General features: G+C 41.1%; 1 protein-coding gene across 1 annotated transcript in view; it reads left to right on the forward strand.

The window, feature by feature from the left end:
- LOC140540521 (ephrin-B1-like) overlaps positions 1-17,444 on the forward strand; it is a 46,168-nt gene that overhangs the window by 8,547 nt on the left and 20,177 nt on the right. Inside the window, exon 2 of the mRNA XM_072662846.1 lies at positions 11,471-11,748. Coding sequence (XP_072518947.1) covers positions 11,471-11,748 — 278 coding nt within the window. The remainder of the gene's footprint in view (positions 1-11,470; positions 11,749-17,444) is intronic.

A 17,444-nucleotide genomic window follows, 5' to 3' on the forward strand; every position in this document is an offset into this window, starting at 1 on the left:
AGACATCCGGCGTGCTCCTGAGTAGGAACCGTCTTATACATATTAAAAGAGGGGACACCTGCTGCAAATGCTTGATCCATAACTCCTTTTGCAAAATGCTTCTGCAAGATGGACTGCACTCTCCCTCAATGGCTGTGCTGGCTAAATTATAATACCAAATGCCATGTGTGTATTACTTCGCAAATCTCAGTGCTGTGGGAAGAGAAAAAAGGCAGGAAAATCATTTCCTCTAGCCACAGAGGTCCACTTTACACCCTCTCGGGCCGTTCAAAAACAATCAGCTGCCTTCAGCTGCCGTCTGTATGAGATATGCTGTGTGTGATGTGGCTTTGAAGGGGCCAAATATTATGGCACTGGAACAGGCGTTTCTCTCTTGCTGCACCGCTTTGGTCAAGTGGCTTAGAATAATGCATGTCCAGGTTCACATTGCATGACATGAGCCCAGCTGTTCCCACAAATGGGAAGTTAGAAAGGTAAAGGTGTCAGCCGGGCCCAGCTCTACTGAAGTGAAAGTTACAGATGGCTTTAATGATGAGGATAACACCATCTCTAATATCCTGACTCTTTACCAACTAAAGCTTCCATACAGTAAAACGTGACATTTACTTGGGCATTATTGGGTTGCTGAAACTTGTAACAGTGAAACTCTGCATGTGGCAAAGGGAAAGCAGGGGAAGCAAGTGGGTATCCATGCTAGGCTAAATCCCTAGCTGACTGGCTTTTACCATAATGTTTGCTCCATCGCCATGGTATCAATAAATCTATCTAAATTTAAAATCTAAAAATTACTTGTTGCCTTAACCAAAATCAAAATCACATACTCTGATAAAGGATAAAAGGATAAAGGTGCACGTATTCGTGATCATTTGGCTCCCAATTTAAAATACTGCAGTGTTTGATTTGTGTGAGTGCACTCTGAAATGATGTCTTGTTTTTTGTCTTCTACTGATGCTAAATATCTATTTTTATAGTCATCATATGTCTTTTTTGTAATGTGCTGACATTAGCTTACTGCTCTTGTTTTTAAACAAGAGTAAAAATATGGTGGGAATACAGTTCCCCACATAGATGTAATAGAATAGAATATCGTTCTTGTTGCACAGGTACACCAAAACTAGGTTGGTCTGATGGTATGAGCAAAAATGGCAGCAAATAGTCAAACATCTGAAGAAAAAAACTAGGTTGGTTAGGTTGTTAACTGGTTTTAACAATCTATTGTTTTGTGGCATCATGGTATTATAGTAACACAACATGTTTTCAGATTCCTCATTGGTATTTTTTTGTGTCTAAAAATAAATGTATGACATTGAAGTGTCCTGGCAATCAGCTTTATCAGCTAAATGGCAAATGACCAGGTGGGGACTCAGCTTTGCTGTTATGAAAGTAAACACAATACTTTTAGAGACATTGCCAGCAATATTGTCACATGACAGATCCTTATGTGTGCCGCTATTAAATTACCATGCACTGATTGAAATATATCTTGAGTAAAAATAAATTGCTCTCTCCAAAAGCTTTTTCCACCGAAGCTCTCTCTGAAATGCCAATATAGTCATGAAACTGTGGCAGCTCAATATTCAGTCAGGCACAATCCCACTTGGATCTCTTTTCTGCCAAACACATTTATTGGCCCAGCTGAATCTTTCCTGTATTCTCCATGGCCGTGTTAAGTTGGGAAGTTAAATCGTGGCAAATTTGCCTAAATGCATGTCTTGGAGTTCCATGGACTTGCATTATATTCTGCCTTTATCTTTCCTGTGAGGATTAATTGGAAATCTTTTGCTTTTTTGGGCTTTAGACATATTTAGCATTCAGTGATAATAAATGAAGCGCTCATTAAGTACTTGCTTTCTGAGACTTCTGACAAAAAGCAAGAACAAATTGGTTCATTGAAAATGTATGTTTAAGTTCTCGTAGATAAGAGCTCTTTGTATCAGTCATTGCTTGGGAAAAATATTTTATTCTTGAATGATCAGCAACCATCACAGCCACAGAAAAGAAACAAGTTAGGACCAAGTATTTAAAATACCTTTGTTGAGTAATATAAACCTGGGGCCAAAATACATCTTGATTGTCCTAATGCCTAGACTCGCTCGATTTACTTGCGTCCGCCTGTCTGTCAAGAATGTAAAAGGAATGTAATTCCTGAAAATAAAATGACTTCAGTACAAAAGAGAATTACAAGAAACACAGATAATGACGTGACAAGATATCCCTGTTGCGTGAGAGAGGTAAATTCTTTCCATGAAAATATTGTTACGATCCATTTTTTTACCCCCATAGCCATAGCTGTGGCCATAGCAGCGGGGGTCTTTAGGCATACAGAGATGTCTTTATGCATGGCAGACAGCCACGGCACTCATTGTTCCTGCCTAATTTTGCAGCATTTTGGGTGCCCTCACATTTGCCAGTTCACAACAAGTGTACTATTCTGCATAAATGATTGATATAATCATATACCTATCTTTTAAAACTATCATATCCAGTTAAATTGATGTGAGGTGAAACTTAATGTAATATAAACAGATATTAATCTTTGTATAATTAATATAATATAATGTATATATATTGCTAATTGTGCAAGCCTGTCATGTAGCTGAAATGCTTGATATTTTTTTAGCATTTTTGCCTCATTAATATTTTCAAGCAGAATCATCTAAATTATAGAATATAAAAAGATAATATAACAGATGGCCTTGCATATAATTTATCCCTGTCATTTACCCAGTGAAATTGAGTTTGTCACCAGTTTTACTGGTAATCTGCTTAATTAATTAATTATTTGACTGAGTATTCCTTGGAGAGTTGCGCAGTTGTCCATTCCGTGCGTTTTAGGCTAGTGCTGAGTTGGATATGAAGGGGGGACCTGCTGAAACATGCTCAACACCAGGTGTTGGACTGGGAGCTGCATGGTTGCAGGGAAATATGAGCTCTCTCAGAAAAGCTGGAAGACTCATTAACCTCGTATCAGCCTAATCTCCACGCTAATTCATTTTGTCCTCCGAGCTTGTGTATTAATATCCTCACCATTCTTTCCTTTTGGGATATTGCATGGTATCCATGGCAATGATTGCGTGTCATTATTTTCTAGTCAGGCAAATGATATCCCGGAGGAGAGCGCTGGCTGTTTCTTGGCTGTCTGGACTTGTTGAGGGGATGATTAGAATTGCAAATATGCCAGTTTTTTTTTTCTTTCTTTCATTGTGTGTGCAACATTGCAGACAATCAGGCAAATCAAAGCCCACCATTAGAGAGATGAGCCTTCACAGTTGGCCTCTCAAGCTTCTCAAATTGTGGGGCTGTACATCATAAATGCCCCATATATTTGTGGCCCTTTGTCTCGGTTCACCCGTGCTCATTGTGTGCGGAGGTGCAGCCTTGCCATTGGAGAAGAGTGCAGCTCAGTACAGGAGACAGCTGGATCACTCACTAAATTTAGAGCACCCTCAATCATCTCAAGTATTCACTACAGAATAATGTGGCTGAACAATATTAAACATGCTTCATCATAATGAAAGGCTAGACCAGGCACGCGTGAGAGAGAGAGGATATACGGGATTTACCACATGTTGTACAAATGTCAGGCATTCACACTTAGTTCTGTACAGTTCAAGATTTACACGGATAGCTTTTTTCCTTTAAAGTTCATTTTAATTTTACTCAAATCCTTGAGGTATCAACCTGGGATCTGTATCTTCTGGCCACAAAGAAATGCTTGAGTGGTAAACCACAGACATTTCACTTTAAGAATGTTGTCATTAGCCCCAAATTTCCATTTTCTGTGCAGCATGTGAAAAAAACACTCAACTATACCCCTTCTGCATGGCCGATAGCTGAAACGTGGTCAGACATGCTTGTGCAAAGTTTGAGTGACGACATACAAAACCAAGTGCTGTCAGAGCATGACAACTTTAAAACAAACAGATTGCTGCAGAGGAATCAGTTGTTCCTCGTTTCAGTAAAACTATCAAATGTTGAACTTGTCTTACTTTGTTTCTGGCCACCAGCACTTGTGCTTCTCCACACGGGAATTTCCATAAGGTCATCTTTGTTCCTAAGAAATGCTTTCCTGCTAGCTAGAACATGCTTGTGGGAAACTGGTGGTGATTGGAAAAGGGGTGAAAAAAGTGTTGCACCAGTACATCTGTTTGATCATGTTCCAGTGGCAAACATCAGGGCTGAGAAAGTGGGATGTTGCTACAACAAGCTTTGCACAGGACCCAGCCATTTTGGACAATGTTAAATATTCATTAGATGCAGATAAAAAAAAAAGTGTCTCAGACTGGTTTTCTTCTCAGAAGTCAAAAACTATTGGCTTGTGTCAAGATTCAACTGCTCAACATGCTAGTTTTAGTGTCCTCTTGCTTTCATCCAGAGCATGTGCTTTAATGAATGTTTGCCAGTAATTTCTCACAACCGTCCAGATTCACCTTTATCGCTTTGCTTCAGTTGCCTCCCAAACTCTTGTGGCCGGTTAGGGGTGGAAGGAAATGTGCTGAATATTGTCTGTACGGGTCCTAATTGATGTGAATTACAACAAAGCAGTTTAGTCAGCTATTTTGTCCTTGTCCGGGAAGCGCTGCCATGGACAATGCACAGACCAAACACAATAGCTGGAGATAGCAGAAACTTGTTTGCTGTTCTTGTTTTTCTGCTGTTGCTTCAGAAATGCAAGGCAGAGCAGTGAACGAACAACTTCCTTTTGCTTGTAGCGCACCATTATCACAGACTGGACACCCTCTGCCATCAATCCTAGCCTGCCTCTTACAATGGGAGGAGTATAATAAATGTTGTGAGTCATTTGGCAAAGGGATACATGATAAATATTGGGGCTCATCGTCTCGCGTCCTCAGTTTCCAGCGGTTTTGTCTCCCGCTTTGACACATGAACAATGGTAGTGATCTGAACTTTTGGGCATGCTATCTTTTACTTTGTCTTTGCAGAAGATTCAATTCAAAGTGTCAAAGCAGAGGTTTTCCCTGGAAGATTAATTGCACCCCCCCCCATCTTCCTTTCTTTTTCTCAGACATTTTTGGTATGACTCCAGTATGTTGGCTTTTGAAGCCAAAAGTATTATGTTAGCACCTGTAAAAAATCCTTTGTGAAAGTTGCACACACATCCATGAAAAATGGTTGTAACTGCTTTGAATCTTCAGCGCTCCCTCTAGCTGGTAATTGGAGAGGACTTACCCAGATAGCTCTAAGGTGATGGGTGGTTTGCAGGAGAAGTTCTGCAGATGAAACAGGACATAATACAAAAGCAGCCGGTTATGATCAACAATGGAAGTATGCACTTTTGTCCACGGCTTCGGTTTCGGTAGACGGTGTTTTTGGTAATCGTTGCGTTTTTTACACAGTAGCCCCTCCTTGACACACACACACACACACACACACACACACATATATATATATATATGTATTTTTTTTTTGTCTTTAAGTTTATGTCAGTCAGCAGGAGAAAGAATGGGGTTCAGTGTGGTCCGTGGGGACAGGGAGCAATTCCTCTCTCTCTCTGCTTCCTTCTCGCCACGATATTGCTCTTATTAGAATGTGCATTGCCGTCCAATTCTTGGGGCCAGGGGAATCCAGTCAAGGACCATCATCCCCGAGAGCTCTCTGGCATCCGACGGCTTTTTGACGCCGAGTGCTTTTTGGCTCACGCTGGCCCAGCTTGGCTGCCGTGGGCGCCTCGCCTGCAGCGGGGATCTTTACAGACCATGAAGAGTCCATCTGTGGCTGCGTTTTCTTCCATGATGGAAGGCAGCTGGCCCGGCCGTGGCCACTTGGGCTACAGGAACAAGAGGGGGAAGAAAGAGTTCTCTGTGTCTCTGGTTCATGAGCCGGCCTGAGTGTGCGTCTGAAAAACCCTGCCCGAAAGTGACCCACATTCTTCTCTAAGCTATAATTTCTCACTCGCTGCAACACTCAACGGATAGGTGGGGAAAACTTAAGCAAACTTAAGGCGAGACGATAGTTCCTTGCTGTGCCAGCTGATACCAAGGGATACAGCATAATCATCATTTCAAACGTAGGATTTTTTTTCTCCCTTTCCAAGAGCACTGTGGCCACCACATCTGCTGCAACTCAATCTGCCATTTGTCTTCTGGTGGTAGAGGCAACTTAAGGGATTTTCATGTGATAGTGATTGAGGAAATGTGTAGAGCTGTCAGTTTGTGACTGTTCAAATTGGTCACACTGAATCCGATTTGCTCTGCATTCCTCCCTCTTCTACTGATCGAACAGATCGTCTGTTTGTGGAGGGTGCGACAGTTCGCACTCACAAAGCCGCACGAAGCTGTGAAGAATGTGTGGGGGGAATATTCATCCTGTCTGCTTGTCACTGACATCTTCATTCCTCGCTGATATCTTACATGGATTGGACAGGAGGTCAAGCAGAAGCTTCTGTTAGTGCATTTCACGTCCATTACCCAGTCATCTGGGTACATTCGCGAACTTGCACATACAAATCGAGTGTTGCTTTGTTAATGTCTGTTTGTCTTTTGTGAACAACTGTTGCATGACGTTATAGATTTATTTTATTTAGATCATTGTTGCCATCAAAAGCAAACCTTAAAACAGCTAAAACAGTGTTTTTAATGATTTTCCAGCATACAGGTTACTCAGACTAACACATAATTTCTATGCTACCAATGCCCTAATAACTTGGATATATGTTCCTTGGTGGTGAGATTTTGTTAACTTCAGCAAAGTTGGTTAAAATTCTACATGTTCATTGATCAGCAATGTGAAACATATCAGTAGGTCACTGTGGGAGCCTTTGTTCCAGGATCTGAACTAAGTAAATCAGGATCTGGTATCTTGCTGCAAGAGAACTACATAAAATTCTTTGCATTAAATATTCTGAAGATACATTACAAACTCCACAAAAGCTTGTGCCAGTGGGTAAACAGACATTACAGGAATAAACTTTATACAACAAAGTCTACTTTACCTATTCTTGCTCATTCTAACTACTTTTCTTTGCAATCTCAGCTTTTTGAGCACGAAAGCTTAGCTTTCAGAGCTGAAAACGCAGCTTCTTCTGTGTGTGCTCAGAAATACAGCAAGTTTTTTTTTTCTCCTCTGAAGCTAGAAAAGGGGCCAGTAAGTAGGGACAGATGAAGCTGTGAGGCAATAGCTGCATCGCCCATAATCTGCTTCAAAGTAGTTGCGAATGTAGATTCGCACTGCCTAATACTCTCGCCATGACACGCTGAGTGCTTCAGTAATCCGAGGGGGCACAGAACAGGATTTCTTTTCAAACAGGGCCTGTTTTTGCTCCCTAAACACACACACTCCCAACATCTGAGATTTCTCTGCCTCTTGAATTTTGGTCTGCTTCTCTGCAATGTTTAGATTTAACTGCACTGCATTGATTGACAAAAACGTGAACATGCTGTTCTCATTTACATTCTCATATGCCGCGAAGACAACTTAGCACAGAGCTGAACTGTGTTGAAGTATATTCTGTTGAGTAATTTGGCCTTGGACAATAGTGCTGATAAATGCTCGCTGCAGGCTTCAAGCATAAAACTACAATGACACACATTCAGAGCAGGCTAATCAGATAACTGGTTAATACAAAGTATCCTGTATTAGCAGTTATATTTAAAAAGGCTTTTCTGTATGGAAACAAACTGAAGCTTTTTTCCCCCCTTTTGTTAAGAAATTGGACATACATGAACAACTTTTAGGTGGTACTTGAATTAATGCAAAATGTACAGTATTAACACACTGCCTATTGCTTCACTGAAGGAAGCAAAATCGTTTTAATTGAGATATGTTCTGTTCAAGTTGCTTTTCTGTCAGAGAAATCAGTTTGGCACAGTTTTCCTTGTATGGGCTTTGTCATTCAGCAGAGCTTTGCCAGTGAGTTGTGTAGACTCTCAAAACAGGATTTGAATCTTGCCTTACCTCATTGCCAGCAAGAGGCTTGCGCAGGGAGATATGAATGGCAACGTTTGAGGGGCAGGGGCAGCCCTAGTCAGGCTCTCTTGCTTATTCCAGCACCCCACCGTTCTTTTGTAGCATAGGGGTGTTTGGAGATATGCTGGAGTGGTACTGGTGGTGGTGGTGGTGGTGGTTGGGAGGGGGGGGGGGGGGGGAATCATGTGCCTATATTCTTTCGTGGAATGTATGAAGGGGAGTTTCGGAGGGCTAAGCACTGGGGTCCTTACAGAGAGGATTTTTTTATACACCTCCCCCTCCTTTCTAGTGCCGTGCGATGTGCAGAAAAATAATGCTGTGGATATTTGCACAAATACTTCTGATCAAGGCTTAAAGTTGATTTAAAGTATATGTATCTCTTAGAAGACAAAAGGTAGAGTTTTACTATTTAAATACAATCAATTGTTTATAAAGAAATTAACTTTTACTTCTTTCTGTATAGATAGAATTGAGGGAACAATTTGTTTAGTCATCAGTTTGTCAATAACATGAAATTTTCTATGATGTATGATGTCTACAGGTCCTGAAGCTCAATATAGTTAAACACAGCTGACTATGTACATGAGCATTTTTCAGAACGGAAAATATATTTTATGCCTAGTTCTTAGTGATCTAAAATGCTGCTTTGGGCAGTATGTTAGTAATGTAATAGCATGTATGTTATAGTGGTCATGCTGAGCGTTTGGCTTCTTCTGTTTTGTGTTGTCTTTAACAAACTTAGAAAATGTTGTAAAAATGAAGTAGATTTACCCAAAAAGTTATTTAATTGCCCTTTCTTACACTCTACACTGTAAGTTGTTCTCTTCTATTCATGAAGCAGTATGATTTGGATAAATCAAGGCCCCCCAAATCATTCTCTGTTATAGTAGCAGTAATTACTTACTGTTTCAGTTGGATATTAACAGACCTGTAATAAGTTAACTAGAGGAGAATTTTTAACTTTATACTGCTTTCCAACTGCTGATGAGCTGTATTAGCTCCCTTACGTCCCATCTGTGGCATGTTACTGAGCTAAAATCAGGCAGCTGTAAACTCTCCAAAAAGGTATGGAAACAGTAGGAAAGAGTGTGGCACGCTCTCTGTGGTTAACTTTAGCTTCCTATTTTGGATGCTAACTGAGATTACTGTTGCCAAGTGGAAGGCTTTTAAAATGGGGTAAACACTAATTGCTGCCCTATTTCTTTTATACTGGTTAGCTCACATCTGCGACGGTGCTTCCAGCCTTCAAGCTGAGCCAAAACCTCATTATGCTTAACACTTAACAAAGGCCTGGGAAACAGGAGCTGCAAACTTGGATGCAAAGTGATGATTTATTAGGAAAATTAATCAAAGGTAGCTTATTCCCTCGTTTTAGAACACCAGTTTTGTACACTTTGTTTGGAGTGTGGTTGTGTGTGCTCATTTTGCATAACTCTTCTGTAAGTCTAAGTGCAGTTAGATGAGTCAAACCCCAGTAACTATGCCCCATTCTTCCTAATAAAGGTGCTTAAGAAGTTCAATCTGTCTTCATTCGCCTTTATGTTGAGCTCAGTTACTGAGTGTGAAAAGGCTTAACTTGTGTGTTGTGAAATTTAAAGGGTGCATTTGTGCCATAGGAAAAAGAAAAAGAGGGCTGGGGGAGTGGGTGCGGTGGTCAGCAACAAAGCTCAGTGTTGCCATGGTAACTTGTTTATGCCTCACTGGTGCATCTTGTAAATCCAATTAGAAGAAGATTGAGGCCTTGTCTTCTTGGGCATAAATGGGCTCACAACTGAAAACTAGGCAAATAGCTGGAGAGGTTAGGACAAAGGATGCCTAGTTCCTCTTATCTCTTTGAATTAATGGCCCCCTAAGCACCAGACAATAGATGTGAACCAACGGTTCTCCATTTTTGAGCGGTTATTCTTGCCTGATGGGATATTGCTCATATCTGCTGTTTCTTTCACCACATAATTTGCAGTGGGTTTTTTTTTTCTCTACAAGGACCCCATTCCAGTGCGAAGGGGAAAAGAACTATGATTGCTGAAAGGCCTAATCCCGTAATGGTAATTTTCATGGAGAGTTCATTAAAATCCTGACTCTTTTACATCTTGATTTCACACAGCTGGAGAGCGCATGACAGTGCTGTGTTAGTGGTGGCAGCCTGTTGTACATATTTATCTGATAATGGCACATTTTGTGCTAGCCAGAATTAATCTGGGTCAATTTGAAAAAATCCAGACTGCACGCAACATGCTCACATCAGATGGACAAATGCAAAATGATGAGAGCGCAGATTGTGCTCTGATCTATGAAAGCTTCTAACTCTCTCTTCTCTCTGTGTGTGATTGTAATATCAATGTTTAACACAATGAATGGACACAATGAATGTATAAGTCCATTCTTGTGTTAAAACATTCAACTTTTGTTGTACATTGTTTTTGGTGGTTGAAATACTTGCAAAGTAAACTGCACTGATGTCCACTGATTTAAGCCTGTCTGGGTTAATCGCTTGGGGAAATAGGACAGCGATGCTGAACCCTCTTGACATTTTAAGCTCACCGGAAGTCCACAACAATGATTCTCCATGTCTGTACCAAATCAAAACAGCTCGCATCAGCTATTTTATATCAGAGGGGGCTTTTGCTCTCTGTCAGATGAACAGTGTGGTGCTATTGATGCTATATCAATGCTATTGACATCCGATGTTATTGTCAGAAATGTGAAAGGTAAGGCAAGAGGGATTAGCATTAGGCCTAGTATATACACTTTTAAAAAAAATCACACCTTTGATGTGTGTTTGAGGTCAATGGCCAAGTATTAACTAGCTGATGATTGAGGTTATGTTAAAGAAGTCTGAGGTAGTCCTCCTTCTTTATTATTCTATTTACTTTCTTTAATGTACCAGATCTAAAGCAGCCCCAGACCATGTTACATGATTAAGTCAAATTGCTTGACTGTAGATTGTGGCATTGGCTTGTGCCTTTAATGAGTTATTCCTGACCATCTGAACCAATTTCCTCTCAGCTGAGTGTGGCAGTTTTCTTCCAGTTTTCTTCTACTTTGGCAAAGTGATTATGCCTCACAATAACTTACATACAGTTGTTTGAACTAGGAGAATCTGCAGTGGTTTAAAAATTACTCCACACACATTCCTGACTTGAGCTCTTTGGGCTTTCCTATTGTACTCTGTGTTTGTTAGTCCAGTGCTCTCAGACCCAATTCATATGGGACTAGAGAATCTACTATCTACAGTCAATCATGATCACTAACAAAAAGTTAAAAGGCATTGGCTTTGGCAAGTCAAAATATAGCTATGTGTATATACACTGTGAACCTTGTATCTCCATATTGCCGTTTTTCACTTTTGAGATAATTTAAATCTGACAGTATGTTTTTGTTTAAAATAAAATATTTGGCATATGTGTGTAGGGATATAAAATATGTCTGGTAAAAATTGTTGCTGCTTGAATTAGATGTTTCCTGGAAAGGAACTTAAACTGACAGATTGGGATTAAAAAGATGTATGTTTCTCTTTCTCTCTTTCTTCTTTGTTGTAATCCAGGTTCCAGAGTGGTAAAGGTTTGGTGATCTATCCTGACATAGGAGACAAGATGGATATTATCTGTCCCAAAGCAGATGCCAGCCAGCTGTATGAGTACTACAAGCTGTACCTGGTAAAGAAGGAGCAGGCGGAATCATGCAGCACGGTCCTGGATCCGTATGTGCTGGTCACCTGCAATAAACCTGAGAAAGACATCAAATTCACCATCAAGTTCCAGGAATTCAGCCCCAACTACATGGGACTGGAGTTCAAAAAGAACAAAGACTACTACATCACATGTAAGCTGAAGAACACATTACTTTTTCATCACTGCATCTGTGTTGTACCTGGGTACTTACCTCCTTGTTGCAAGAGTCTGTGTAATGCTGCAGTGCTGTGTTTGCTATTAGTGAAACGTTAACAATTTTCTGAGGAGGAGGGGGATGGAATAACGCTGTACTTTGACATTTCCCTCATATATTTCTGCTTTCTAAAGTCATACATTGATGAAAAATACTCTGATGCTGAAGTTGCGCATTCAGGGGGACTGGGGTTTATTTTTACCGGCATTGCACAGATAGTGACACACATCATCTATCTTTTTCATAATGGATGTGCTTGTGCATTCATGTAAGCACAACCACGGCCTTAATGAGCTTTGGGGAGAGGGCACATAGGAAGTAGAGACATTTTCCTAACCTATTTGTTATGAGTTTCTCTCTGAGGAAAGTGGAGCAGGCTGAGGGTAAAATGCTACGTAAAGAAATAGGCTGTTGATTTCACACAGGATTCAAGCAAAAGAGAAATTTGCTAGTGTTATAACTTTGCTCTTTGTCTTTTTCTGAAAGGTTTGCTTTCTTCCTGAGAAGTTTGCTCTTGCTCTTGCTCTCTGTCTCTCTCTCGCACACGCTTTTTTTTGTGGGAAGACTGTCGATATCCTCATTGATTGACATTCCCTTCTGCTTTCTCCACTAAAGAGGGCAAAAATGAAAAAAACAAAAAAACAAATGTTGAGAATGTGGGCAGGTTCAGGTCTCATGTACCCCTTTCCCCCCTTCTGCCTAGTCTCCAGCAGTCTGGCCTCATAGCCTTCTATCCTACGGGTTCCATCTGCCTGGACTCTCTGCTTACCCAGGGACTCCAGGGGTCAGTGGGTCCCAGCAGGGGGCCGGACAGCGATAACCTTCTGATCTAAATTGAAGCTCTGCTGCCATTTGGCGGTAGGGAGACCACCAGGTCCAGGTCAACAACCTGGCAGGTTGGACAACAAAAGCCTGCCTGATGGCCAGAGCAGGCACCAAGCCCTGCTGAAGTCATTAAACTCATTAAAAGGCTATTATTGCTCCTTTCCTCCCCTGATTGTTTAGGTTAGTGCTAGAGCTGGTCTCTGTCTTACATCTCCAGGCCCTGTTTCTCAAGGGTGTCTGTCCTCTTTTTTTTTGTGCCTGTTGTTTTGTTTTGTTGTATTTTTTTTGGGGGGGGGGGTAGGATTGGGCAAAATGAAGATGTATTATCATTATCACAATAAATTACATAGATGTTTTCTTATTTGGGTGTATTGACTCCTTACATTAGAACACTGATCCAGTGTACATTTAATTAAAAAAAACATGGCAAAGTTTACAAACATTATTTTGTTTGTATTTGATACATTGTATCGTTTCCTTTGGTTTAATTGATTTCACTTTGCTTGGCTTAGCCACTTCCATGTTTTCCCATATTAGTGCCCAGTACTTATTTTTAATTTGTACCACTTCCACTTGCATGGCTCCTGACATGGCCCTATCATCCCTCAATTATAGATACAAGAAATCTTCTTTGCATTTCATTGAGATGCATAATGCATAAATGCATCATAATCAGACTAATAAACTACTTGATAGATAATTCTTTATGAGCGATTGTTTTTTTTAATTGAATCAACTAGATCACAGATGATCTGACCCTTCATAAAACAGTTCTGTGGTCCATATGATGCAGTCCAAAATCAATTGTTTTTGTTGCTCATATTCATTAATAAAAAGCATGCTCTGATATTGAATTTCCTTAATTAGTTCGGGTCATTATGAAAAATGTGTTGCCACATGCAGGGAACTGATCCAAGGATCAATTGCAAGAGGACCGAGACCACCGTTTTTTGGTGGACTGTGGTTGAGCTGTTTGGTGGCCTCAGAGTGTTATGCTGACACACCAGTAACAATGAACCAGAGAAGACTTTGGTCTGCTTCGAACAACATCTGTTTAATACGATGTGGTGCTACATGACCTGTAAAACATTTAGTGCAAAAAAAAAAATTACGTAATAATTTTGCTTCATAATTGTAAAATGTATTGCAATGAATTTTTGCAACATTGCCCACCCTTTGCATTAACCCAAAGGCTTTTTAAGCATGACCTCTGAACGGGACTCTCAGACCTGGCTGTGCTGTCATCACTTGGTCATTGATATGCTGTACCAGTGTGGGCAGACAACCATGATGCATAGTGACAGCTGTCACTCCTGCTACTGCCACCAGAGCACAGCCTGGTGCACTCATTCTTTTTCCCATCCTCTTGTTTGGAGCATCCTCTCTCAACCAAAGGCTGCTGTTTCCTTTCTGCTAATGCATTGCGTGGGATAAGGTTGGAGGCGAATTCTCCAAAAGAGAATCAGATAGGAGCGGCAGCCTGCAAAAAAAAGGAGGGTCAAGGTTAAAAGCGTTGCCAGAATGGCAGATGAGAGGATCTAATGCGGTCCCAAATGAGAATGTACCTGAAGATGTGTGGATGAGAGACAGAGAGACAGCAGAGCTGGTTTTATTCCACTCAGTGTGGCCTATTTGCTATAGCCTACGTGCTCCCCTGTTCGAAATGAGCCAGGGATGGAGAGGTATTATATGCATTTTCTCCATCAAAAGGCCGCCATTCTCTTTATCACGCTCTCTCTTTTCTAGCAAAGATTTAATTTGTTATGCGCATGGCAGCCGCCTGCAAAATACTTGCCTCCTCAAAAACAAAATTGTTGTGAAATCTCAATTCTTCTCCATTGCTTTATGTTTTACCAGCCCACCCCTGATGCCCCGACGTGGCTAGCTCAGGAGCATGAGAAAAACTTTCATACAGATTTCATCTGGCATTCATTTAGTCCCTGTCAATTAATCTGGTCTCAATATTTGAGAAGCAGCCACTCATGCCCGTCTTAGCCGTCACGCTCGTCTTATTAAAGCACTTTGCACAGGCGCGGTTCACCCTGCCCCCGTTAGCGTATGCTAATGACTCTCGCACCCTGAGCCCTGCCGAAGCAGAGTAATCAGTGTCCCCCTTCACGCTGTTCGCTAGCTTTCCACATTAGCAAGCGCACATCCTCCCTCAGCTTCATTATGGCAAGTCAAACAGCTTCACCCTGCGCATTTGTCACCTTGAGACAGCGCAATACAGACCAAAATCAAACGCTTTTTTCCTCAGGCAAAGACAGGCATTTGTTTGTGATTTCCCTCTTGTGAGGTGGACTGATTTATATTTTACAGCATTGTTTAGTGCTCCGTCAAGTGGCATATGAGGAATAGAGGCTGACCGTAGCGGGTAGGAACCGGCTTGCTGCTGATTGGAGAGGACGTGGAGAAGGCTGGGGAAGGCCGCTGGGATATCTTCCTCTTCTGCTGTCTCTGGCTGGTGGGCTCCTCCCGTATGCCATCCAATATGCCAAGAGACATTTTAGACGCCTTTCATCGGCAGCCAAACCCTTAAGTCCAATCACAGCTTGAAACCCTCTCCAATTTGGTTGTTTCAGTGTGACAAACAGCGCTTTGTCCTTGCCACAGTTTGACTTTTCCAGGGATACACTGTGCAGACCACTGGCCCGAACAACAAAAAAGCAACACTAAGACCTTTAACCAAACAAATAAAAAAAAAGTTTGATTGCAGTTCTGAAAAGGACTATCTCTAAGTGTTGTGCCTAAGTCACTGTTTTTCCTGTTCGGTAATTCGAACCTGAGAGAAAATGTCTCTGTATTGCCGTGAAGATGGGTGCTGGATTTGGGGAGTCAGTTTAGATGATGATAGGGAACTTTTCCTGTGGTTAAGTACTCTGCCCTTTGATTAAACAGCAGACGTATGAAGTAATGAAAAAACAAACATGAATCTCGGGCTGTGATGGAAATAATTGTGGTTGTCCAACATATAAATAAGGGTATAAATACTCGGCTGTTGGCAAGAACCAAATGCGTTTCTGTGAATTCAGCTGAAATGCAAAATGGCCTGTGTTCCATTCCAGCCCAACCACAAACAGCCCTCTTCACATACGAGGCTTCTCGTTTTTCAGCTTGTGTAATGGAGGCTAGCAAACATGGATTGTTAATGCCCCTATACCAGAGACACAATTAGACTAAGGCGGCCTCAGTCAACACCATTGTGCAAGTGACTTGGTGTAAAATGATTGATGACACAAGACAAAACAGACTGTGCCTGAAGCTAGCGTCTCCTGCAATATCTGCACATCGACAGCGACACTGTGACATGTCCATATGGTTCTTTTCTACAGAAGCTGAACATCATCGCCATCTCAGTTGTAATTTCTTAATTTGTTATGATGTTATGATTTCTTTCTTCTTTTTTTGGATAATGGCAGTTAGAGATATTTCCAAGCTGATGATACACATACATTCAATTAAACATTTACACGTGTTTTCTACATCGGAGCAGCTCAATTTGTTTAGTATAGACCTCTTTGGGTGTGATACATAAATGGAGTAGCCACTTTTATCCTGCTGAGATTTCTTATCCAGTGCAGTTGGGTCAAACATTACAATCGTCCTGTGGCAAAATTACACTACTTCACCTCTCCATGTAAATCTATTTCTGTCTGAATGGATCTGTTTAGCTAAAATTCTTGCGGTCAACTACAGCTATTAGTTTGGAAAACAGTCAATGACTAGTTGTCAGTTGTAAATTAACTTTTAAGCATGGCACCTGATGCATGATTCAAAACATTTCTTTGTAGGTGATTTGAATGACTATGCATATTACTGAAGATGACTGTCCAAGTCTACTTTCACCACAACCAATGATTCATTAAGCTGGCGAGACAAGTCGAGTCATTCATGAACATAAAAAACACACTTCTGGCCCTTGCAAGCCCTTGGTTCTAATATGTAAATACTTAAATAATGAATCAGTGCAGCCTACATAAAACCACTGCCAATCAACATCATATTCTAGCTACCAGAGTCATCATCTGAAACTACACGTTCAGTGTGGTAACAGTACAGCAACATCACTTGATTAAAAGAAAAAACTAAGTTTAAATAAGGAAAAGATGAAGCACTAATGAATGTGAATGTGTAGAGAGAATGTGACCCCTGCCGACTGCTGTAACAACAATAACATTGTATGTACCAGGTTTGCTATGAAAACCGTTTTGTTTTTGACATCCTTATCAAATATCAGAGCATCACAGCGGTTCATCTTTGCGTCATTTATCTACACGCCGTGACTTGGGTTTATAACAGCACGCTCTGCTGGAGCACAGTGTGTGAGGAAAGATCTGAGGAGGGTCATGACACTTTGGATTTGTCTGGACTTGTCACTTACTCATTTAATAATATTGCACAAAATGTGTTCTCAATTTCAATGCCAGACGAATGAGCACATTTACTGGAAGAAGACAGACTTTTTTTCCCCCCTTCCAATCCACTCTGTCTTGCTCGCTCTCTCTCTCACCCTGCCTCTCTTTCTCTTTTTCTCTGTCCACACCCTCAGAAACTGCATTCCGCATTAAGCTGAAGATTCAATCAACAAGAAAATAGGTGATGCTTTTGAGCCAAATGACGGGACAGTAAGAATTTCGTACACAGGCTCAGCAAAATGAAGCGGAGCTGTGGGCTTCTCAACCCAACAGCCAATGTAATGTTAAGTTCTGGCAAGATGAGCCAACTTTCCTTGAAATTGCTAAAGTGCAGTCGAAAGTCTGTCGACACGCCCAAGGCAGTGTTAATGGAGGTGCTGAACGCTAAGGGCT

The sequence above is a fragment of the Salminus brasiliensis genome, chromosome 19 (genome assembly GCF_030463535.1).
Source record: "Salminus brasiliensis chromosome 19, fSalBra1.hap2, whole genome shotgun sequence".
Lineage (NCBI taxonomy): Eukaryota > Metazoa > Chordata > Actinopteri > Characiformes > Bryconidae > Salminus > Salminus brasiliensis.